Here is a 25,164-nt window from a genome sequence, read left to right as displayed (position 1 = left end):
ACAAATTACTTTAGAAAGCATTTTACGACAATGGAGCAACCGAAAATATTCATTTGTAGTGTCTAGATGACGCATGGTTAAAAAAAATTTAAATAACAGAAGATTTGTATCCATGAGCCCGATCTTTTGATCAATAGTCCAACACTAGAGCCATTTCCCCTATGTGGCTCTGTTAAGTAAAAGGAATTGGGTCAGTAGATTAGAAATTAAGTTATTGTGTTATCAAAGAGTTTATCAAGCGTACTATGCCACTGATTTGCAATACTCGTCTACCCACGCACCTCTCATCATCCCGGATGTTATTTGTCCTTCTCGTTTTCCAACTTCGTGACACGAAAATAAAGTTTGTTTGATGTTCATGTAAACAACGAGAAGTTTTTGATTGCTGATGTTTCGTCGCAGAATGTATTCTCCCCACCATATCAATCAAACAGGGATTGATTTTCTTACGTTACGAAAGTTTTCTTTTACTCCATTCGCCCCACCTTCCAGCCTACTCAGCATTGTGATCCTAAATCCACCTTCAATCGAATCCCTTTCATCCTGCTATTGTTCCCGACCGTCATCGCCGACCGATCGGCCGACACTTGACTTGGGTTCGGTCGCTTCAACAACAGGCTCAGACTTCGAACCCGTTTGACAAGGGAGAAGGGTGCAAGCCACCTGTCTTTTATTACATGTCTCCTTTAACTTTGAACAGTTCACACCAAGCTCCCCGCAGGTTTTCGCCCACAGTTTCACTCGAACGGCGCCCGTCATTGTTTCCTGTCGTTTGAACGCGCTGACGACGAATACACAGACCCCATCCTTGTCTGACGCAATTGTTTTTTTTTTTTTGGTTTTTCACCTCTCTTCAACAAAGGCTGCCGTCTGCTGCTTGCTTGGCTGGAGGAAGACATTTTTCGCATTCACACCACATTTTTCCAACTACATGCGTCTTTTGTTGCAAAATACTGTGACGACGACGACGGAAGATATTCCTGGCCTGCACACCGGGAGGAATCTTGCTAAGCAAGCAAGTAAGCATCTTTCGGGCTATGTGCTTTGCAAATACGATGATCCACCTTCTTGCTATCCCGTACTCACGCTTCTATGAATGTGCTATCGAGTGAGAGGAAGATAAAATTGTCTTAAGCACAATAATAGGAGCTGTTTTCTCGTGGTTAAACGTGCGGAGGAGATGGATAAAAAATGTTTGAAAACGTTTAACAGCACCACTCATCTTTGACTTTGAGCATGGTTCATTTCACTTTCGTATTATGCTCTCACCCTCTCTATGCATATATGAATAAGGTTATTACTTTGGGATGTGACGAAGAATGTCTTATCATGGACAGGATTTGCTGTGGTTAAGATTTCCTTTATCTGTTTTTTTTTTCTTCAAGCACTCCTTCGTTTCACTGGAATTCTTCCGGTGTTACCTTAGGATTTCGCTAACCATTCCTTTCGAGTTGTGCCTTGAAATTCATCACAGATTCTCTTGAAGTTGCTGATGTCAATTTTTATGAAAATTATTTTTCATAAGGGGTTAGATCATTATTAGCTCCTCCTAAATTTTTCCTGGATAGACAAGAGTGATTTTTACGCTGATCTGAAGCACATAATAAATATGAATAGTTTTGGTATGCACATATTTATATGTTACATGGATGAAACACGATCAATAGCATGCTTCAAAGGAGCTTTTCCGTGCAATTCACTCCATTCAAATTTTATTCATGGATGATGCCAGAGGAGTTGGGTGGCATGCTTGGCATACACAGTTTCGCTCACAAACTGCTCATTTGCTAATAACTTTGCACAGAGTTGACGAAACATAGTTCTGTTTGAAACCGATAGAGTTTAAGCTTTTAATAGGTATGCAAAAAAAAAGAGATTTTAATTATAGTAATAAACTGTATTTGATTTTGCGTTGCAAAAATGAAGTGAGAAATGCTCGCTGCACATCTCTGGCTTAAAGCCTTAAATTCATTGGTGTTGATTCAAATGATAAGATTTACCTACTCTTTGCATGTCTACAGTAAACTATGATCCTAATCTATCAATTACTTTAAAGAAAACTAAATTTCAACAACTGAGTGAAAAGTTATTAACAAATGAGCAGTTGGTGTGTAGAACTGTGTATGCCAAGCATGTTGAGTGGGGTTGGTGGGGAAAGTTTTCCTCCTTACTCAAGAACAAAATACATTTTCTAAACATTGAATTTTTGTTTTTCAAAGTTCAAGAATCTAGATAAAAAGGTTATGAATTACAATTTCTACGTTTTCTGTGTTACAGAATTTAATTAACATTTTGTTGTCCCAAATCTCTAAAGTTTTCCATGTCCTAGAATATAAGAAATTTTGTTGAGTTTATTAGCATCATGAAAATTACGACAAAACGCAATTGAGCTGAATGGGTCTTTAGGTCGAATTTTGGATAGTAAGAGATTGTTGGACTCCACGTTGTTAAATTTCCACGATCCCATTTATGGAAAAGAAATCAAGATATTGAACCCTGTGAAATATTCAAGATTCTTATATTTGCATGAATTTTTCAATTTTCATAGAATTTTAGCATATTAACCCCCTGACTAGCCATATTATCTATGTACCGTATGGGTTCATCGAGGTGAGCTCTGCAAATACTCATTTAAGCTAAAACAAAGTTTTTTGACGGAGGACTATGTCTTTGATTTCTATATGGGGGTATGGGTGTGAAAACCGAAAATGGAACATGTAACAAATTAAGAAAGATTTTGAATGTTAATAACTCAGCTGCCCCTGGTCAAATTTTAATAATTTCATCACCAATCGATCAGAAATATGGCTACGCATCGATAACAATGCTTCCGAATGTTGATTTTCTACAAGAAACTATTCACCTTTACAGAATCATACAAGAAACTATTTAAAAACTGGTAAATGTCCAGCATTGTCCAAAAGCGTTGAATTAACCAACAAATCCACCAATTACCTACATGCATATGCTGCTTCCCCAGCACAGTCGTCAGAGAGTAGTAAGTAGACGAAACAAGTCGAAGTGGCATACACCTCCGATCCTCGGGCGCGTGCGAATAGGGAGGATGGAATTGCGTAATATTTTGCGCACTCATCGCCATACTCAGAACCACACGCTCCCAACGACCACACCACTGACTGTGTGGTGGTGTTCGGCCGTCGAAATTAGTAGCAGCAGTAGCAGTGCTTTCGGCGTGTGGTGTTGAAAGTTGTTCTCCAGTAACAACGAAGGGCTGCCTGCAAGCAGCGAGCTGCAGAGCCCACATAAGCAACCACCAAAGGAGGAAGAAGCTGCACCGCTATGCTATGGATCGGAATCAGTAGCTCTTCGTGAGTCGCTGCGGGTCGGTCATCTATGCCAAGCGTGTCACCCTGGCTCCAAACGACATACAGCTCGACAGCCTCATCCGTGTTGAACACCCAGCTCAGAATTACTCAACCATCACTGCAAAACGGTCCTTTTCAGGGCCACCAAAAATTTGTTAAAGAGTATTATTTGGACTTTGGTCAAGGTCATCAGTTCCCGCAAGCAGCTAGCTATCAAGGCTCAACCTGTCTATAGAAGGTGTAGAATTGTAGGCCTGAATGTATTGGTGAGATTAATCATCGTCCGACCATTTTCCAGAACACGCTGGCAGCAAGTGTTAAAAATCCATTTAGAATTTGAGAGAAGTGGGAATAATTGGCTTTGGGTGTATATTCAGTCACCAGAAAGCCAATAAAATCAAATTTGTGAGAAAATTAGCTCTCACGAGTTCAATCTCTCGAAGTCCCTCCTTTTTTACATATTCTGCACAAACGATACTTTCCGCCCCGCCCCATTCATATAATTCGGAAGGAAATCCTGTGAGGGGTGAATTGAATACACTTTAATCCCAAAATGCACAAAACTTAAAAATTCATAAATAACAAAAAAATCAAAATACACCTTTTAAAGTCGGGTAGATGAATCGAAAATACTCAAGTTGACAGTCCCTTGGATTCTCTTCATCAACTTTCTCTTTGAAATAAATACTACAAATTTGATACGCTTACAAATAAAAAACGGAAACAGTTAAGATAATTGATGATTGATCAATTAAAAGAACTAAATGTTCACATTTGTTCCGTCCACTAGCGGTCCTACATCAAGCTTCCGTTCGTGTCCCTAGGCACAGACCCTCCTACTTTTTTTTTTAATTATGAAATAATTAGATGATATGATCATTTTTTGAATTGGTAAGATACAAGAAGAGGTTGCTTTAGCTAAAATGAGTAATATATAAAACAATGCTGGGATTGGGAGGAACCATCAGGGCACCCGATTGAAGCGATTTGGACGGGGAGAGTGGGAATGCCAACTCCCTGGTGATAACATTTTGAGGGTAAAGGGTGTACTCTTCTCCCCATTCATTGGGACATCTTCCTGTTTGGGGGCTCGTCGTTTTGAACAATTGTGCGATCTTGTTGTTGGAAGGAGATACTTTACTGTCCCGTAGATGCGTACAATCAGAGGTTATTAAGCTTGATCAAGACAAACAGAGAAGAGAGCCCACTGCTATCGGACTTAGTTTCCGTGCTACAATGGGTGGTAGACCACTATCATGCATCATACACTAGTACACCAGTTTTGACCCCTAGGTCCGTACTAAAATTTGGAATAAATGTTCATGGTTTTATTTGCGTAGATATGTATGTATGTAAAGGAAACCACTCATTGTTGCAGGCACAACCATTAGATAGTGGACTGTCGACTTGATCAACACCTGATTGTATTCAATTTACCATTGTATACAGGGCCAAAAACGGAGGGCGGACCTGTAAGCGGAGACACTTACGCTTAGTCCCCGGGATCAAAGAGAATCTCCTTCCAACAATAAAATCCTATAACCCGGTAATGTACAAGCCATCGCACCAGGGGTTGTCCCAATGAGTGGGGAAGAAGAGCCCGCCTTCAATTCACGTGTTAACGACAGGAAGTTGGCAATTCCTCTCTCCCCATCAAAATCGCTTCAATCGGGTGCCCTGGTTGGACCGTCCCATACCCAGCATATAATGTGTCATATAATAATGGAATGAATTTTAAGAGAACAATAAAGGAAAGATCTCATTCGATATGTTGCAAAGGAATCCATGACTTCACGGCGATTTCGAAGAGCTCTCATAGATTAGAGGACGATTTATATCCTTCTGCAGTTAAACATAAACTATCGTCTCTGAATGACTCTCGATAGAACTACACGATTATTTGCGTAGATACCGTTCCGATTCAAATTTCGGACGATTCAAATTTCGGACACTTTCATTTTTAATTAAATATTACATCCAGTTAGAAACAAAGTAATAATGTTAGATGATCGTGGAGGGCACTAGTCAAAAAAAATTAAAATTTACAAGACATGTGGATCATATTCGACCGAGATAATCAACTTTTAAATGTGTCCGAAATTCGAGTTTAAGTGTCCGAAATTTGAATCGGCACGGTATATGCCAAAATCTATGTTCTTGCATGGACATAAATTTGGTAAAGAATGAAAAAATATTGAAAATTAATATAGGGCAAATTACGGAACCTCTTGGGCCCAAAACTGGCTTACTTACTATTTTTCTCACTACGCGGCGCTAGGTGCAAGTGAATTTTCTGAATATGCTATATCTTGGGATCCTGGCCATATAGAAGGTTTCTGTCTGGGGTAAAGTTGTTTAGTAAATCAAGAACTTTTGGTTGATGGACATAAGTTCAGAGTTTTCTCACTACGCGGATCAGTTGGGATGTTGTCAAATATTTGCGTGGTATCTACAATATCTTCAAAGATGTACTAGCAAGATGAGCGTTTATCACGATGTATTTTGGATCTACTATATTCCCGTTAAAGTTTTGCGGTCACCGATGGTTGGATAGTGCTGCTGTTCAGAGGTCAATCAAAATTACGCCGCAAATACGAAAATTTATTCAAGGCGTCCAGAAAGACAAAATCGAACCAACGTCAGCTTCCTACCAAGTGTTAAAAACTGTTTGAATGACTCGCTGCTGATTTCTAATAGTACGTTCAGACTATAGATTTATAACATGTTATAGCCAGTGGCGTCCCGTAACCAAACTTTTTACCTGTGCACCAACCAGATTTAATGCCATATTCATACTCGAATCGGTTGAAAAATAAACTTAATCTTCTAGTTTACTCGATATCTACACACTACCAAAAAGTTATGTAAATTTCGGTTCCTTGAGACCGACACATGGAAGCGGGCGTTTTGACATAAGAATCAGTTGAATGAAACGACGTTCTCTTCGTCGACTAGCTGATGTTTTGGTTTGAGAACACTTAATTTTACATGAAATGTTTGTTTACGTTCTATGATTTACGTCCAATGTTAATGTTTTGAGAGTTGGTGCACAGGTCGATTAAGGCTAAGGAAACGCCACTGATTATTGCACTATCTTGATGGTGGTTACTGTGTTGCAACTGATTTTATAACTCTGTAGTCTGAACGTGGTATAAAGCTAGCTTTCTTCAAATTTGTTGAGCCATTTTTATGCGAATTTCAGACGGACAACCCTATGGTGCCTTTTTTGTGTAACGCGATGTCTCAAATAGTTAAACACTGTCCTGACTGGAGAGTTATAACATGTTATAACGGTTGCTAAATAATTGCAACAAAGAAACCACCATCAAGATAGCGCTATAACATGTTATAACTCTGTAGTCTGAACGTACTATTAAACGCTGTACAGACTGGAGAGTTATAACATGTTATAACGGTTATCAAATAATTGCAACACAGAAACCAACATCAAGATAGCGCAATAACATGTTATAACTCTGTAGTCTGAACGTACTATTAGAGGCATTATGGAAAGGTTCATTAATTTTAATCATCTGAACAATATTGCACATGTATGGAACGGTTCGACTGGGAATTGATGTGTGTTGTGAATGGCTGTTCAGTCTCGACAAAATCAAAATACTGCTATTTAATTTTTGTCCAACGTTTCGGTCCGTTTGGGACCTTCTTCAGGGACTCTAAAATTGTTTATTAACATTTTAGTTGTTTGAAAATGTGTTTTAATAATTTTTACAAAATATGTTATTTTTACCAATTTTTACAGTTTTCTCGTCTAGTGTGGGTACAAGCAAGTTTATAACACACACATACACGTATTGATCAGCTGAGGAATGATCACACAAACACAACGGACTGGGTAGAAAAGCAATGGTGATCATTCTAGTGCCGTGTACTGAATTCCAGAGCGTAGAAATTGGAAAGGGTTTTCGACGGATAAATGAATTCGTACCGTTTGTGTTTGAGCGGGAGTAAGTACACGATAAAATTCAGCGTGAGTGGATACCAAATGCTAACCATATAAACACATTTTAAAAACAAAAACAGAAACTCTGACCTCGGGACATCTTCAGGTTCCACAGAACCACACTAGACGAGAAAACTGTAAAAATTGGTAAAAATAACAAATTTTGTAAAAATTATTAAAACACATTTTCAAACAACTAAAATGTTAATAAACAATTTTAGAGTCCCTGAAGAAGGTCCCAAACGGACCGAAACGTTGGACAAAAATTAAATAGCAGTATTTTGATTTTGTCGAGACTGAACAGCCATTCACAACACACAATATTGCACAGGCAAATACACATTTGATCAATATGATCGCAAAAAGGAACGACTGGACGTTTTTTGGCACAGGTTATTGGTCGGCGTATTCAGAACTATTTTCGGTTGTGAAAACGATTTGCTGCTTTTTGCATGGCAACGCCAATGCAGAGAAAGGTTTTTCGGTAAATGCAGAATATCTATTTGAAAACATGAGGGAAGAATCAAGGCCCAAGCGCAATGACAGCGGAACGGCAGTGGTAGCGGAAAAGCCCTATCTGAGTAAGCCTACTTGTTGGATTGAAAACTAGTTAGAATCAAATCGAGTGCGGTTAGGCATCTTGATGTCATTTGTGACAATTGTCAAACTTGCCGTTTCCGTTCCGCTTCCGCCCACATTACGTTTCAGTCGTAGCGCGACGTCAAATCTATGATTGTGTTACTCATGCAGGCGGGTTGGAAAACTTACAAATTTTGAATGAACTTATTCAGCGAGTTCGAAAAATCGCATTCGCTTTCCATGTAGACAAGGATCGTCGTATGAAAGAAGCTCTCGATTCCGAGAGCTCAAGATGCTCAAAAAGAATCCGAGAGTTTGCAGGAGAAAATTATTCTGCTCAAATGATAAACATTTTTAAAATTAATCCAAAAATAATCACGTAGGTATTCAACTTGTAAATTCTCTTTGTAATGTGAACTCACTGATAGAATAAAATGTAAATGATAATTAAACATAAATTATTCTGCCATATCTGCGGTTGTCATATGGAGTTCCAGAGAGTACGAAACTAACTAATGCATGAGCAGTGCATCCTCAGGTTCGGCTGCTAAAGCAAGAATAATCACTGCTCTGTTATTTTACAACAATTTATATGTTAAGAGAAAGGATCGTCTACGGGTTGATTTTTATTTGGCTGTGAAATTATGAACACAAATTGAGAGCTTGGTGACATTGATTAAATATTCCTATTATTACTTAGTAATGAATAGTGAGTCTAGTTGTGAGCAGTAGTTATTCATTATTATCTTATAATGTGTATTTATAGCCGTAGGCCTATTCACATCCTTCGTTGGTAGTCAGTCATATGTTCTGTAAAAATTGTGTGTAATTGTTTAGTTGAAGATGCTAATTTCAAATAACAGCCTAAAGTTTATACGATAGATGAGGAGATGAAAGCATAGAGTTTATAGTTCCGTTAAAGTACGGCAGTGTGAAAATTGTACATAGAGAGTAGAAAGTGAGCAAGGACAACTTTGAGGAGTGTACAAATTGGTTTGATCATTCGAACAAAACCTTCCTCAAAGTTGTCCTTGCTCGCTTTCTACTCTCTATGTACAATGTTGACACTACCGTACTTTAACGGAACTATCAACTCTATGCGTTCATCTCCTTATCTATCGTATAAAAAATACCACGTAAGTCTGTTATATGAAATTAGCAGTTTCAACTATGTAAATCACGCAGAATTAAAACACTCTGTTTCATAACTATAGAGCCAGTCTTTTTTATGAGATTCCTGAGATGTAGAAGAGTTTGTTCAAAGTGAAGTGCATAAGAAGATAGGTAATTACTACCTGTATTTATTGGAGTATGTTCATACCTCAAATTGTTCTGGTAAGGTGCGTAATAAATGAAACAAAAATTAATCTGTGTTTCATAACTAGATAGCCAGATAAAAGTTTATTTTTCTCTGTAAAATAAACATCGATTTAACATGAATTATAGCATTTTAATAGTGCGTAGGTCCTCCCTTGTTCTCAACAACCTATTCGGCATGTTTTCAACCAAGATGCGGCACGTAATTTCTTGCATTCCGTTCCACGCTGATAGGACTACCTGTTTGAGCTCTTGAACATTTTCGTACTGCTTGTTGTCTGCGTATACTTTTCGTACAATCAATCCCCATATATTTTTGATTGGATTCTGATCTGAAGAACAAGCTGGCCATTCCATAATCTGAATGCCATGGTTATTGAACCACGTCACGGTCGCTCGGCTTTTGTGAACTGAAGCGTTATCTTGTAGGAATGTCCTGGCAACTTGATGGTTTTGTTGTAAGAATGGTAGCAAATAGTTTTGAAGAAGCTGGGTGTACTCCTCAGCGTTGCCAGAATGTGTTAAAGCTTATCGGTATCACAAGTTTAAAAAAATCGGTATTAATCGGTATTTTCTATTTTAATTAATTTTATATTTTTGCCGTTTTTGAAAGCGAAAATTTTAACTTTTGGACTATGATTGGAAAATTCCGGAAGAAAACTCCGGGGAATGCTTGAAGTAGCTTCTGGAGGAAGCTGAAAATAACATCCAGAAAAAGAAGAACGAAGCTCTCCTGGAGGAAATTTGAGGAAAGTTCTGAGATAAGTCGGAAAAACATCTGCGGAACTTCCAATACATAAATTGAGAAACTTCTGGCGAAAATTTAAAGAAACATTCAGAAAAAAATCGGATTTCACATTCAAAGGAAGACAGAAAAGTTTTGGAAATCGGAAATAAATTCCAGAAGTAGCCATTTCCAGGGGAAGCCAGGAGAAACTCGGAAAAACCTTCCTTAAGAAGTTAAAAAACCAACTGGACAAAATTCCAGAACTAGACGAATGAAATTTTTGGGAGAAGTTCAGTTGAACTTCCAGAAGAAGACGGAAGAAACTTCCTGGAGACGCTGGCAGAAACTTCCTAAGGTAGATTGGAAAAACATTCTGGAGAAAGGCGGAAGCCAGAGCGCTTACGAAACAGTCGAAAGAAACAAAGGCATAATTCTGGAAGAAAGAGCTCTTGGGAGAGGTTCTAATGATCCAGAAAATTTTCCAAATGGTCATAAAACATCCCTGAAGACCCCGCAATGCCCCTGAAGTTTTTGGAACATTCCTGAAATGTACATACTTAGGAATATTCCATATTTCCTCGGAATGTTTTGGAGTACTCTGATCCTCTTTGAAATACTTGGAACTTCCCTGATTATAATAAGACTACCGGAATATCTCTAGACTTTCTTGAAGATTACGAAATTTCTTAAGCGCTCTCACAATTGTCTTGAATTTATTGTAACATCAGCATTGAAGTTCTCTGATCTTCCCGATTTTTCTATTTTTTAAAAGTGATCGACACTTCCATTAATAAGCACGGAACTTCCCATAAAATGTTCTCACAATGTGCTAATGTTCGTGTAAGTTCCCTTACATTTCTTAAATTTGCATGAGCCCCTCGGAACATTGCTGAAGTTTTCGAAAATTGCTTGAGTTTCTCAAAACTCCTTTAAAATTTACGATTTTCTTGAAATTTATTGATCTGATCTGATTGTCTCGATGTTCTCGGAGCTTCCTAAAGTTCTCTTAATTCTCGTGAAACTATTGGAACTGTTCTGAAAACCATTAAATTTTCCAGAAGTTCTTTGGACTTGTGAAGTATCCAAAATATTTATTATGTTTCCTTAAGTTCACTGGTGTTCGCTGGACTGGGTTTTAGAATTTTAACATTCTTTAATTTATCAAAACTTACACAAAAGTCTGGACTTTTATGAAGTTTCCGCAGTGGATCTGCAATCAAAATCTAGAAGCATCCCTGAAGCTCCGGTGAGGAAATTGAAACATTAATCGAAAGAGTATGTACAACATTTTTGAAGATGATTTTTTTTTTTAATTTTAAAGACTCAAAAAATTTGAGACATTCAAAAAGATACAAGTCATACACAATAATTTTCTCCGAAATTATTATCGCGGGCAGGCAATAATCATTTGATTATTTAAAAAAAAAATCGGAATAAATCGGTATAACACCTCAAAAATCTGTATTCTGAGGAACCTTATCTGTATATCGGTATCTAGTTCAGAATTCGGTATAAATACCGATATATCGGTATATCTGGCAACGCTGGTACTTCTGACTGTTCATTCGTGTTCAAGGAAAGCAATGTTCACCATTCCACTCTGACAAAATGCTCCCCAAACCATCAAACTATCACCATCTAAGTTGCGTGTGAAAAAATAACGGTGTTCTTTTCGTAAATCCCTCCAGTAAGAAGAAATACCATCTGGCCCATCCAAATTAAATTCCTTCCCATCAGAGAAGATCACCTGAAGGAATAAACTAAATTAAAAAAATATTTGATTGTGAATTAACACAGCTAAAGGGTGATACGGTCAAAATTTGGTCAAGGGAAAACGCGTGTTTTTTTAAAAAATCAAATTAAATTTCTTTTTCAAGTTCAATTAGTATAAAATTCAGGAAAAATATTCAGTTAGGCTTCCGCTTTTCCAAATCCGAATTGCCGGGCCTTACGCTTGACCCCTGCCATCAGATTTTGTACAGCCACCTTGTCCACCTTCTTCGCCGCAGAAAGCCAGTTTGCCTTGAACTGCTGCTCGCCCTTAGCAGTTTTTTTGGTCTTCTTTAGGTTTCGCTTGACAATAGCCCAGTATTTCTCAATTGGGCGGAGCTCTGGCGTGTTGGGAGGGTTCTTGTCCTTGGGAACCACCTGCACGTTGTTGGCGGCGTACCACTCGATGGCCTTTTTACCGTAATGGCAAGATGCCAAATCCGGCCAAAACAGTACGGAACAACCGTGTTTCTTCAGGAAAGGCAGCAGACGTTTATTCAAACACTCTTTCACGTAAATTTCTTGGTTGACAGTCCCGGAAGCTATGAAAATGCTGCTTTTCAAGCCACAGGTACAGATGGCTTGCCAAACCAGATATTTCTTTGCGAACTTTGACAGTTTCATGTTCTTGAAAACATCTGCTACCTTTCCCCTTCCTTTTGCCGTATAAAACTCCTGTCCCGGAAGCTGCTTGTAGTCGGCTTTGACGTAGGTTTCGTCGTCCATTACCACGCAGTCAAACTTCGTCAGCATCGTCGTGTACAGCCTCCGGGATCGCGCTTTGGCCGTCGTATTTTGTTTATCATCGCGATTTGGAGTCACTACCTTCTTGTAAGTCGATAGTCCGGCTCGTTTTTTGGCTCGATGCACGGTTGTAGACGATACACCCAGCTTATTTGCGGCATCTCGGAGAGAGAGGTTAGGGTTTCGCTTGAAACTACCGGCAACTCTCTTTGTCGTCTCAGCGGCTTCCGGTTTTCGATTTCCCCCCGATCCAGACTTCCTGGCTGTCGACAAACGTTCCCCAAACACTTTAATTACATTTGTAACGGTTGATTTGGCAACTTTTAGCGATTTTGCCAACTTTGCGTGCGAGTAGCTCGGATTTTCGCGATGCGCGAGCAAAATTTTGATACGCTGCTCTTCTTGCTTGGACGGCATTTTGACAACTGAAGAGTGAATTCCAAAATCAAAATAGGAGCAACATTCTACACACACACACCTTCAAAATGAGGGGTGTTCAGGTTTTTTAAATGCAAAATTGAAAGAAATACGTCAAGTTGATATTGACCAAATTTTGACCGTATCACCCTTTACATACCCTACTCCAATCCTACTTCAAGCTCTAGTGAGTTGCTTGCAGCTTGAATTATTCTGCGTTGCGTCCTTTCAGATAGCTTTTTCTTAGGTTCTCTTTTGTTATGTCCACCATATCCTTCAGAATTTCTTTAAAAAATGCTGATAACGTTATGTAATCTTGAACGGCGCGCATTTTCACGAATACTAGTATCACTTTCACGATAAGCCAAAATCTTTCCTTTTTCTTGATTCGACAAATACGTTTCACGCGGCATTTTAGAGCTTACACAATCGCGTCACAACACGATTATTGATGAAAGAAAACTGGACTGCAACTAAAGCGAATGGTTTTATACATAGTTGTGAAACAACAAATTTCACACATTTATCTTTTTTTATATTCACAAACCATGGTTATAAATACAAATGTATTGAGGTGTACGTTAGCTCTCTCACATGGTCATCATGTGCTAATGAATGAAGTAAACAGATACACTATCAAATACATATTTACATTTTTTCAGTGGTTCTATTACTATGAAACGGAGTATACAAACAAATAGTTAAAGTACATGATTGTTGTTTAATTTTGTAATCAAACAAATATATAAAATGACTCAACAAGTGATCACATTGCTTAAATTGAACAATTTATTAATTTGTCATGTTTTTTAAGTGAGCTGGACCACGAGAACACTGTTATTTGGTATACGAGTTAAAAACATAACAATTTTGAAATAGCTGATTTGCACGTTTCCGAAAACTTTTGATGTATATTTTGTAAGATCATATTTGAGACAGCACTATCGCGGCAACAGGCGTAGACAAAAGTTTTACAAGTCAAAATTACCAAAATTACTTTTACATTCCGATCCATGCCAGTTTGCTCGTCAGAAGTTACTCGTTCTTCGTATTAACTTGTCTTTCAGCGGTGGTTGTTATGTCAAATTCTGGTTGTCTGGGGTCACCTTCAGAAATAAGTAGACAGAAACTTATTGTTGAGCCATACTAATTTCTCTAGAACTTCAAACTATCGTCAAGTCGTTGATGCGAACAACACTGCTGTCTGCCAAATTGGAGTGAGATCAAATAAAGCCTGTGCTCCATGGTGGATCAGTGAAATATAATAATAAAGTTTTCCTTCACCTTTCCGTTCTGACATTTCCTCCGAATCGTGTTGTTTCGTTTTGATAAAAAAAAACAACAGCAACAACAGTAAAACCGCAATCGTTTCGGTGTAGTAACTACAACAAACTGGAAAACTGGGTGCTGCATGCGGTCTATTGTGGTTTGCCGCTTCCGAGTGGAGTAGATGCTGGCTTTGATGGAAGCTGGGAAGTGATGGAATCTCGATTCTTTAATGTGGTTTTCGTCCCTCCTTCTCGTTTTCATACCCAACAGCAGGGCAAAGAGCGCCTGATAGACAGCAGGTTGAATCAATCGTCAGTAGCTCATATTGAGTAGGAGTCAAGAGCTGAGTAATAAATATGGGGTGCTTCAGCCGAGATGAAATGTGAAAAACTTGCTGAAAGAGAAAAAAGTTTGGCGGGAAAAGTTTTTCCGCCTTTTGCTTTGCAACACAATAATGATGGTTTGCGTGAACCGGTCGAAGGTTATTTTGTGTGAATTATGATCCTGTTCTGGTGGTGGTGGTGGTGGTGGTGATGGTTCCACCGTTTACTCCGAATAGCATATTGAATACTTTCAAGTACTTGTTAAACAACAAAGAAAGTAATACTGAGGTTCTGTTACTTACCATGTCCACTTCCGAAATCGGTCCCATGCTTCGTACCATGATGTCGACTTCAATGACAGCGGGTGGCCCTGATTTGGAAAGAAAAGAAAGATGAGAATGAATGCAGAGAAAATTTACTTGGAATGTAATTTTACTTTTTATCAAAGAAACTCGGAGTTGATACGGACAGGTGTTTTGTTAGTTGGCTATCCTCTTACCACCTGCAGTTGATATAGGTACCCATGTTCTAGATTTCTAGTTTTCACAGAACCCTAGCTGAAGCTGACGGTTTGTTTTCATGACAAACCGAGCGATTGATACGGGTAATTACATTCGCACAGACCGCCCTTAAAGCACAAACGTTATCGCCCCTTTACTACCCGCCGTAATCTTTCGGTAATCATTTTCGATTGACTTGCAAAAAAGCAAACCAGAAAAAGTATTTTCCTCCCCTGCCATCCCGCCGCACTTACCGCCAAAGTCCGGTCGTATGCTATTATCGTAGCCCCGCAATAAATTATCCAATAATTCGGAAATGTTTCCGTGATTGTTACGTTGCGTCAGCCGGATGGCAGCGTCGACGACGGGTCCCGGCGAGCCAGTGTGAGCAGCCCAGAAGAACGACGTTCCGATCCCGAACACGGCACTGCTGAAGGAACTGAAGATGATTCGGTTGATGGCAATGAATAAATTTGCTTTCATTAAGCCCGTCGTCGTGGTGCTGCCGATGCTGCCGCCACAGGGCCACCATCGTAGCAACGGTGAAGCTGCTGTCGTCGATGGTGCCATACTTGGTTTCGCCTAGGTCGTCGTTTTTACTGCGCGGAACTACACGGAATGTCACGACGAGAATCACTTGACTAGCAGCGGTTCCAGAACGGACGCTTTCGGATAGTGGTGTATGGTGATTCCTTCGTTTCTTTCTGGTTAGTGGTTTCTGGTGGTTTTTGTGTTACGGTTACGAGACGGCCAGGACGCTGCAGATGTAGTAGTTGAGGATGCTCTCAGGGTCGGTGGGTCACCACTTTGCACACCGCCGAGATAGAGACGATGCTGATGAGGCGAATTTATCTTCATCCAATAGTGGTCTGTTAAGAAGGGAGAAAGAAGATGGTTTTTAGTTGCGTTTCTGTTGAGAACAGGTTTTGGATTTGGCTTAAGCTTATCGCAATTTTGTTAAACAAACCAGTCATTTGAATTGACCTGAAAAAAAACTGCATTTATGCATTTTTTTTAATATTTAAAGCAGTCATTGCACGTTGTTTTGTACAGATAGTGCAAATCAGCCATCATGACGGTAATGCAAAATAAATAATTTATTCGCAAATTTAATATTTTTTGTTAAAATAACTTAAATTCATCGTAAAAGTTCAACTTTTTCTAAATGATACAAACATAGAAATATATAATTCTTTAGATTCCAGCTAAACTGTTGGTAACACTAATGGTCTGGAATTGTCTATTTCAAAATGAAATTTATTACCAGTAATCTTTTAAATTCTCCTTCAAATTACCAGTGAACTATTCCATCGTCCTTTCGGAAACTTTCGGAATTTGTAGCATAACATGTAAAGAAGTCACATTAAAATCACACGTACTCCAGTGAGTCTGGGTTCAATATCCACCGAAATCGTTTGGATTTTTTGATTTTAAAAATCTCGTGACTTCCTTCGGAAGGAAAGAAAGTCCTTTGATCCTGTTGATCCTTTGTTGACGATTATCGTTTTCGCTTATATTCAAATCCGTTATCGAAGTAGTTAGCTGCGATAAATTGATATTCAAGAAGCGATAATAATCGACCAAACACCAAAGTACTTTTACCACAGTAGAATTCTGCTTCTATTGGCTAGTACCTACTAAAGATCTGCGCACAATTCATACGAATTTGATACGTTGCGGAAAATCTGACATTCAGGCAATAGATTTAGCTGCAATTTTTTCTGTAACGCCTTAACATTTGTAAACTTTTAAAGTAATTGACATCCTTATTCCCTGTTTCAATCGAAACTGATTTCTCATACAATTTTTATTTTAAGGAATAAATAATAGACTTCTATCTTTCAAAGTCAAGTATTAAAACCATGTTTTTATTCCGTTGATTGTTATTTGTTGTTACATTTCAAGTGTTCTAGTAACTATATTAGCTGTTTGCTGTTGCCATTCGTCATTCGGATGCTTGAAAACAGGCGGCTGCTGTTTATGAGCATCGGTTGCTTTCTTTTCACTTATTTTCTTGGCCTCCGGGGACGTCACGTCCATTTGCACCACCTCTTCCAGCACCTCAACTGATCCTGTTGAGTCTATATTGTTGTAGTCTATTGACGATGTACCTCCAGTCCCTACCAGGCTTCCAAATAGTACAGCCTCCTCGCGACAGTTGGTTTATACCTGAATTGACTGTTGCTTTGTGTGCTTTACTGCCGCTTGCTACCGTACGTTCAGCTCTGAATTCGAAGTGTATTGGCAACAGCACACGCACGAACGAATGAAAGCTGTATTAGAACAGTCGCATCTATACCCGCATTGCTAAAATCATCGTGCTTGGAACGTAGTGAACCGAATGGGCTGTATTTATACATTTCTTTATGACCAGGTTCTCAATGTTTCTGTCGTCATAACAGCCTTCACAAACCGACGACTTCACTCAGCTTACCCAAGTGGCTGTCACGAAAAGGCTGTCACGAGACATTATATACAATTGATATACGGCAGTGGAGTATGGAAGAAACCCAGAATAATGATCCCGAACAGATATGTCAGCCCGATGTCGGATCAATGTAAGGTCAATTTATGGTCGACGTCGGGCAAATGCCGGGTCGATGTCGGGTCAATTTTGTGTTTATGTCGGGTCAATGTCGGGCCAACATCGAGTTGGGGTTGGTTGGGGTTTGGTAGAAGTCAGGTTGGTGTCGGGTAGGCTTATATTTTTCGCCGGAGACCGCGCGTTTTTAAAAAAATATCGGATGAAAATTTTGCAATGGGCAGCACGAACGTGATAGCAACCGAACGAGCTCCGGCGTGTAGTAGTGGTAGTGTAGTAGCAGTCTTACGACATACAAACAAAATTTCAAAGACAGCAGCAACGAATCGGCAGTTCGACGGACTGCTTGTTGTATGTACGAGGAACGTTAAGAATGACCATCCGAGGCTGTCATAGCCGAACGAACAAAATACGTGACTAAGAACGAGCTGTCGTGTACTGCACAAGACGGCAACGTTGCATGTCATATAACAGCCTCACTGTGGGCTGTCGCTTATAGCTCAATCTCAAGGCTGTCGTAGGGAAAAGAAAGCGACAGCCGTTGGAATACTGTCATGAGGCGGTACTTTTGGTATGCCTGGTCCCTACACCAGGGTACGTACTGCTACTGCTCAGTTCTTTGTTCCGTTGTTTGTTTTCTTCTTCTCATTGTTGTACTGCCTACTTCCAAGCCTTTCTGGAGCAGGAATTCAATCGATGTCCATCCATTTTACATAGGAAACACACATTTTTGTTCCCTTGATAGTATATATTCCCCTTCTGATTGATGAAAAGCAGCGAGTTGGGGATTTCTCCCGTACGACACGGTTCACATAACCATATTTACCCAGCACCCACGCTAGATTGCAGTCAGAAACCTCTTGGTGGAAGATCGTACACTTGCACGTATTGAACGTTGCTCCCTCAGGTGACATGTGTACTTCGACTGCCCTTATATCAGCATAATAGAAAATTAATTTCTCACGGTTAGGTAACAAGCGGTTAATCCGATGTAAAATTATGAACATAGATTTCAGCTCCGCAATCCGGTATGTAGCGATGATTTAAACGGGATCTGTGTCCAGCACTTTCTCGAAATGGCTAATTTCAGCCGTGGTGGGTTTCGGTTAAAATTTTTCAATTCGATCGTCAGCTTTATTTCAACAAACATCTACAGTTGTTTGCTTCCAACGGCAACTAACACAAGTGAACGAGCTGCAGTCAATAGACAACCACCGAAATAATAGTTGCTATTGTATAAAAAGACTATCGTCGGTTCGCACCGAAAAACAGGTGTTTCAGTTGGCAGCTAAGAGCAAACTGACAGAACCTGAATTCTAGATAAAAACTTCAAAAAGTTCTATCTGCTTTGATTGACTCTCTTCACCGACTTTCTCTTTTGATAGAAAGAACTATGGCTGTGCAAACTTATTTCGTGTTATTTTTACCACATACTTTGACATTTCTTATCGAGCGTCCAAAACATCAAACACAACTGGGAATGTTTTTGCAGCTGAGTTATTGACGAAAAAGATAGTCGATGAAGAGAATCGATCAAAGCAGATAGGAGCTTTTTGAATGCCCTTCTAGAATTGTTGTCGAATGGAGTTCAGTAGCACAAAACCACCATTGCAAATGTTGTCTGGTTTTATTTAAATTAATTAAATCCTTTGAATTTCATTGCAAGTCCAACAAAGATATCGCTTTTAAAAATGCAGTGAATTTTATATCCCAATGATTTACATATGAACATAATATAAGACATACACACTTATTTTTTTTCGCCGAGAATCCAACAGCCGAGTGATTCTGCAATTTATTTTGCTGAGATTCAGTAAAACAATTGCCGAGACTCAGCTAACAAATAACATTTTGCTGAGATATCAGCTAACAAACAGATATTTTGCAGAGATATCAGCAAAGGCAAATGCCGAGGTAATCGGCTGTTGGAGATTTTACCGAGCTAGATTAAGTGTGTATATTACGGGGACTATACTGCCCTTATGCACCGTGGGACTCTTATGCGTATAACGGCAGTATACTCATGTAACAATTTTGGGTTTATCATAGTCTTTTAGTCCATGATTTGATCTTGATGAACGCTTTAAAACCTTGAAAACATTTTCGGAAAAAAAAAGATTCATGTCATAAGATTTTAAAATAGTGTAAATCTATATGCAGTTCAATGGTGTTTACAAGTCGTTTCTTTGAACAATTACTTTACTGTAAAAACAAAAAAAAACATTGTAAACAAAGTCGAGATTCTGTGCTGTCTAGTTCAAAAGCAAATGTAATGATCAACAAATGTCTTGACGCTATTTCCACCGAAAGATTTGACGAGACAGATTTACCATCGAAATGATTGAAGAATTTTAGTACGTTAACAATAAATTATATCATCCAAATAGAGGTGGATCTACAGCTGCAGCGAAAATAGATATCGCTTAGTGGTTATCGTTAGCTTCCGATAATTTTATAATTAATAGATCGTTAGGGGTTATCGAAGCTAGCGTTTTAAATTAGTGGATTATCGGATATCGAAGCTAAGTTTTCGGTTAGTTGTGCCCATCTCTGTGGGTTCAATATCCACCCGACCAGAATGGAATAGCTAAATTATAACATTATTATATCAACTTCTGTTATTAATAACAAATGTTGATATAATCTTATTTCAGAGCCCCTGTGTGCAAAAAATCATTACAACAATTGAAACAAAATTATAACCAGGGGGTAAGTCACTCTGCCACCTTGTGTTTGTGCGTATTGTGTTTCATGTGTGTTTCTGGGTGCTTCATCGTATTGACGGAGTTGTCAAAACTTCAACCGAAAAAAATAATTTACTGGCAACTAGGGGAAATGTCGGCTTTGGCAATACCTTAACCTATTATCGTCAGGGGGGTAAACAAGGTCCTACAGCACTCAAATTTGGCCAATAGTTGCTCTGAAACACAATGTATCCACATGCCAAAATTGAGCTCTCAAGGACGTTATTTACCCCCCTGACGATAAAAGGTTAAGGTATTGCCGAAGCCAACTTTTCCCCTATATCCTCAACCATAACATAACGCTAAAAATGACAGGCCCTCTGCGATTCCTTAGCTGTTGTTTGTTTAAAGAAAAAGCACAACCGACGGGAGGATTATTGGAGCTAAAATGACCGCCGCCAGGAGCTCCGGATATCAGAGTAAGACATGAAAAGGACCGCCAGCTATACTACTGACTTGCTCCGTCAGAAGCAGTAGTAGAGTTCCATAACCGTTTCGCAACTGTAGAGATCGAATATTAATCAGCAGCGGCTACCATTCAGAGTAACTTGTCTGAAAATTAGTTCTTGACACGGGCATTGGCCCTCTTGCTGCAGGAGGAAGACGAATGAGTACGTGTGACCCGAGAAAAAGATCAAGCAAAGGGTGCATTTGCAACTAATTGTAGGGGCCTTGATTGGGATGCCGCTGATGATAACCTAGGATTTACAATCAGAAACTTTTCCGTTGCGTTTGTCTTGGTCCGCTGCTTTCGTGGATCCAAACCGGTTTAGTATTTCTTTTCTTTGGATTGGAGATTTTCAATCCAGATCAAGAATGTTTTTATTTCAAAGCAGGGCGGTACGACCGCTTTTTTCTTTTCAAAACATAATAACAATCGAATGTAAACATTATTTGCAGTGGTGCCAGAATTGATTAAAAAATTGCTTGTCATGTGGCGGAAGGGTGCTTGAAGTGTGTCGATGTGTGTTTCTGTGGGTGTTAGCACAATGTGGCAGAGTGACTTACCCCCTGATTATAACACATATCACTGTCGCAGTCAGGGTCAAATCCATTAATAACGTTACGCTTTAAGAAGGGAGGGGATTGTGTATAGAATTATTTGACGTTTCTTTCTTCAGAGGAAATCAGTGAGCTTTTTTAAATGCACAAGACTCTTTATTGAAGTTAAGAAAATCTCACAAAGACTCAGAAAACGCCTAAAGGATGTTTTGGTGCATTACAGGGGAGTTTAGTAAACTCTAGGGATGTCCTGAATTTTAAATAGGGCCAATGGACTTCAAATAAATTCAGCGAATTTTAAAGAAGCTTATGGAAGTTTATTATAGTTTAGGTAATATCAGAAAAACTTAAGGAATATCTCAGCGAAGTTTGGCAGAACTTGAGAAAAGTTTAGGAACCTCACATAGGCTCTTCAAACACGTTGAAAAGATCCTTAGGAAAGCTTATAGTAATTTTAGAGCAGTTCAAATCAACCATAGTTTTATTTGCGGTTCTTCAAAGAAGTTTAAAAAAAATTAGGAGATCCTGAAAATGTTTTGGAAATCAAGGAAATTCAGAACTTTATATATGTCTAGAGAACCAAAAAAAAATTCAAGGAACCCGAACAAATCTTCAAAAGCATAAAATATGGTCAGGTAATCTCATAATAATTTAGGGATTCATATGGAAGTTTAAGACACTTCGTAAAATTTCTAGATAGGTTTAGCGATGTTCAAATAGTTCCCAAAACCCGTTGAGATATTTCACGTTGAAAGTTCCTAATTACAAAGTTCACTTTAAACCTTTAATTCAAAGGATTGAAGTGGATTGCTGATGTTAGGCCAAATGTCTCGTAACAACCCAGAAAATTACAGTAACTGTCATTGGATGTGAATACAGACATTAGATTCATACAGAAACTTTGCAAAAGTATCTGGGATCCCTGATCCCAAGTATCAATTCTGGTTTTATTAAGGTTAGAAATATATCATAATATCGACTTGAATAATGCTTGAAAATCTCGATAAAACTTGCAATGTTGCTTGGGCTGTTTCATGTACATATTTCATAGCATGTAGTCAATGAAAAGTAATCCTAACAAATCAAATGCTGAATTTTTCTTTTCTTATTCACATTGCAATATTTCACTACTAGCGAGCTCCATCAAAATTTTTTTTAAATAAAAAATTAGCGATCTTCCGGTAAAATTTGACACTTTCTCAGTTTTAGCACGTTCGGTAATTGTCTCGATTACCAAACTGATGACCGAGCGTTCGGCAATATTGTCATTTGGATGGGTGCACAAATCCCTAATGCACCTTTATTTGGCATAGACTTCACAGAAATTAAATCAAACTGGAAACCGATACGAAATATACATTATTGGACAAAATTTGAATCTCATGAACACAGAAAAGCTTTCATAAAACAATTTACCAGGCTTTGAAGGATCGTCGATTACGTCGGTTGCAGGTGTTTGTTAAGATGTAATGTTGATGTTAAATTTGCCTTTCCCACTACCTAGATCTAAAATGTCCTTCCTGTGACGGCCATAAAGGTACAGAGATGTATTTGGTCTCTACTAACAACGTATTGCGAAACAATAGATAACCTCACCTCACGATAAGACACCTTAAACATCTTTTATTAGTGAAAAAGAAATCAACCTAGAGCGAATTTTCCACCCCTTGCTATGCACGCTAGAAATAGGAAATATCTTTCTTTTACCTTTCCTTATTTAAGAGACTTTCAGCCATCTGCTGGTTCTCCTCTGGGAACCCCAAAATAGAACACATCTTAAGGAACATTTGACTCGAACATTTTAAAATGCTATCTCGATGCGTCTGCCTTCAGTTTGGTGATGCTTCTGATACTGAGGCACTTTTTCAGGGCCTAATAATAAAACTTTGGCTGAGGGATGCTCCAAATCTGCTCAACTAAGTAATTAATTTAAAGCTGACACTTCACATGTTTCATTGGATTTATGTCAACGATGGCTCATCAGCTCCTTCTCCACTCGTAAAAGAATTTCCCCATCATACTCCTTTGGTTATTACTGTTGAAGACAATCACAATCGAGATTTCGAAGACATCTCCAATACGTTGGTTGACTTACAATTTCCGGAAATCTGATCATGATTGCATTGCCTGTTTTACTGTCAATCTAATCTGATCGATTCTGATAACGTCGAAATCACTGCTCAAACTTTTTCACATGTCTTGGCTTATGTCATTGACAGACATGTCCCTAAGAACGTTCACCAGCTGAAATGGATCAAGAGAGCTGCGTTGAGGAAATTCACTAAATATCGCACGATGTCGCTGAAACGTCACTACGTTAAGCTCAATTATCAGTTTAAGCGAGTCATCCGGCGCTTGCATAATCTGCGAGGGATTCAAAGGAAAATCAATTCGCACCCGAAGTCTTTCTGGAAGTATGTGAAGGAGCAGTGCAGAGAGTCCGGTTTAACATAATCCATGATATTGATCGACGAAGTAGCTTCCACTCCACAGGAGGTCTGCCGCTTGTTCGCCAACAAGTTTGCAAGTGTCTTCTCTGATGAGAGTTTAACCAACGAATACGTGACGGCAACGTTCCAATTTCCGGTCAAGCTCTGGGTGGAATTATGTCAACACCGAAGTGATAACGACTGCCGCACTAAAACTTCCTTCAGTAATTCTGCGATATGCTTAACTTACAGCTTTCTGCTTACTTGACTGCTTACAACATCTGTTCCGATTGTCCATCTCGTGTGGCATTTTTCCATCAAACTGGAAATTTGGGCATATGTTCCCTGTATATACAAAATGTAGTAAACGGGACGTAGATAATTATCGTGGAATAACATCGTTGTGTGTAATTTCGAAGCTAAACATCGAGTAAGTCATTACCTCCGATCGATCTACTACCGCGACATCTGACATCGTACATCACGCAAAGTATGGTTGAAAGATGACAAAAAGACGTCATCAACACTGACTTGTCTACTGCCTTCGATAAGATGGGTAAATCACGCTATCGCGATCGCCAAGTTGGGAGGACTCAGAGTTAGCGGAAATCTCTTGAGATCGCCGATCGTCAATGGGTGCTAACCTATGATGACAGCCAATCTGACATTTTCGCTGCTACGCCAGGAATACCTCAAGGAATCTGGGACCGTTGATCTTCTTACTTTACGTCAATGAGGTGAATTTCGTATGCAGACGATTTTAAAATCTACTAACGAATCTGCTCAATCGATGATTGGCAATTCTTCCAACGTCAACTTGAAGCATTTGCCAGTTGGTGACATTTGAACCGAATTACGGTGAATCCTGCGAAGTGTTTACATTTGCTCGAAAGAAAGAACCAGTTATTTTCCAATATACTCTCCGGGACACCATTATTGAACGTGTGAGCCATGTAAAAGATCGAGGTGTCATCCTGGAGTCTCAACTTACGTACAAGCAACACTTGTCGTACATCATAGACAATTCGTCAAGGACATTGGGCTTTACCTTCAGAACCGCTAAGAATTTCTCCAACATCCATTGCCTCAAGTCACTGCTCCGTGGTACTTTCCATTCTAGAATATTGTTCTGTGGTTTGGAATCTGAACTACAACAATCGTACTGAGAGAGTCGAGTCCGTTATACGCCGCTTTCTGCGATACGCTTTAAGAATATTACTATGGAAAGACCCGTGAAAGTCGCTGTCAGCTGCTTGACTTGAAGCCTCTTCGCACCAGAAGAAATAGGGTTTTTGATCTAATTTCCGTCCTACTAAGCACAACCCGCGCTTTACCTCTCTTTTCCGAACGAGTTTAAACAAAAAAAATTGAATATTTATGTCAAATATGACTTCTAAATTTATTCACATTTCCATACGTACCGTTGGATTTGATAAAGAGTCACAAATTGTTGAGATATTGTTCAAAATCTGATACTGCTTCTTGATTCTAAATTCGTTCTACGAGTTTCA

At 39.0% G+C, this 25,164-nt stretch overlaps 1 protein-coding gene across 1 annotated transcript in view; it reads right to left on the bottom strand.

Annotated features, from left to right (window-relative positions):
* Grd (Glycine receptor) overlaps positions 1-25,164 on the bottom strand; it is a 247,959-nt gene that overhangs the window by 79,506 nt on the left and 143,289 nt on the right. The window contains exons 2-3 of the mRNA XM_065222260.1: positions 15,191-15,805; positions 14,739-14,806 (exon numbers count right to left, since the gene is read on the bottom strand). Of these exons, the coding sequence (XP_065078332.1) occupies positions 14,739-14,806; positions 15,191-15,506 (384 nt within the window). The 5' untranslated portion in view covers positions 15,507-15,805. The remainder of the gene's footprint in view (positions 1-14,738; positions 14,807-15,190; positions 15,806-25,164) is intronic.

This window comes from Ochlerotatus camptorhynchus, unplaced genomic scaffold, assembly GCF_037179485.1.
Source record: "Ochlerotatus camptorhynchus isolate MF236.1 unplaced genomic scaffold, CSIRO-AGI_Acam_v1.1 ptg000162l, whole genome shotgun sequence".
Lineage (NCBI taxonomy): Eukaryota > Metazoa > Arthropoda > Insecta > Diptera > Culicidae > Ochlerotatus > Ochlerotatus camptorhynchus.
The sequence above is the reverse complement of the archived record's forward strand: the minus strand, read 5'-3'. Positions and strand labels throughout refer to the sequence as shown.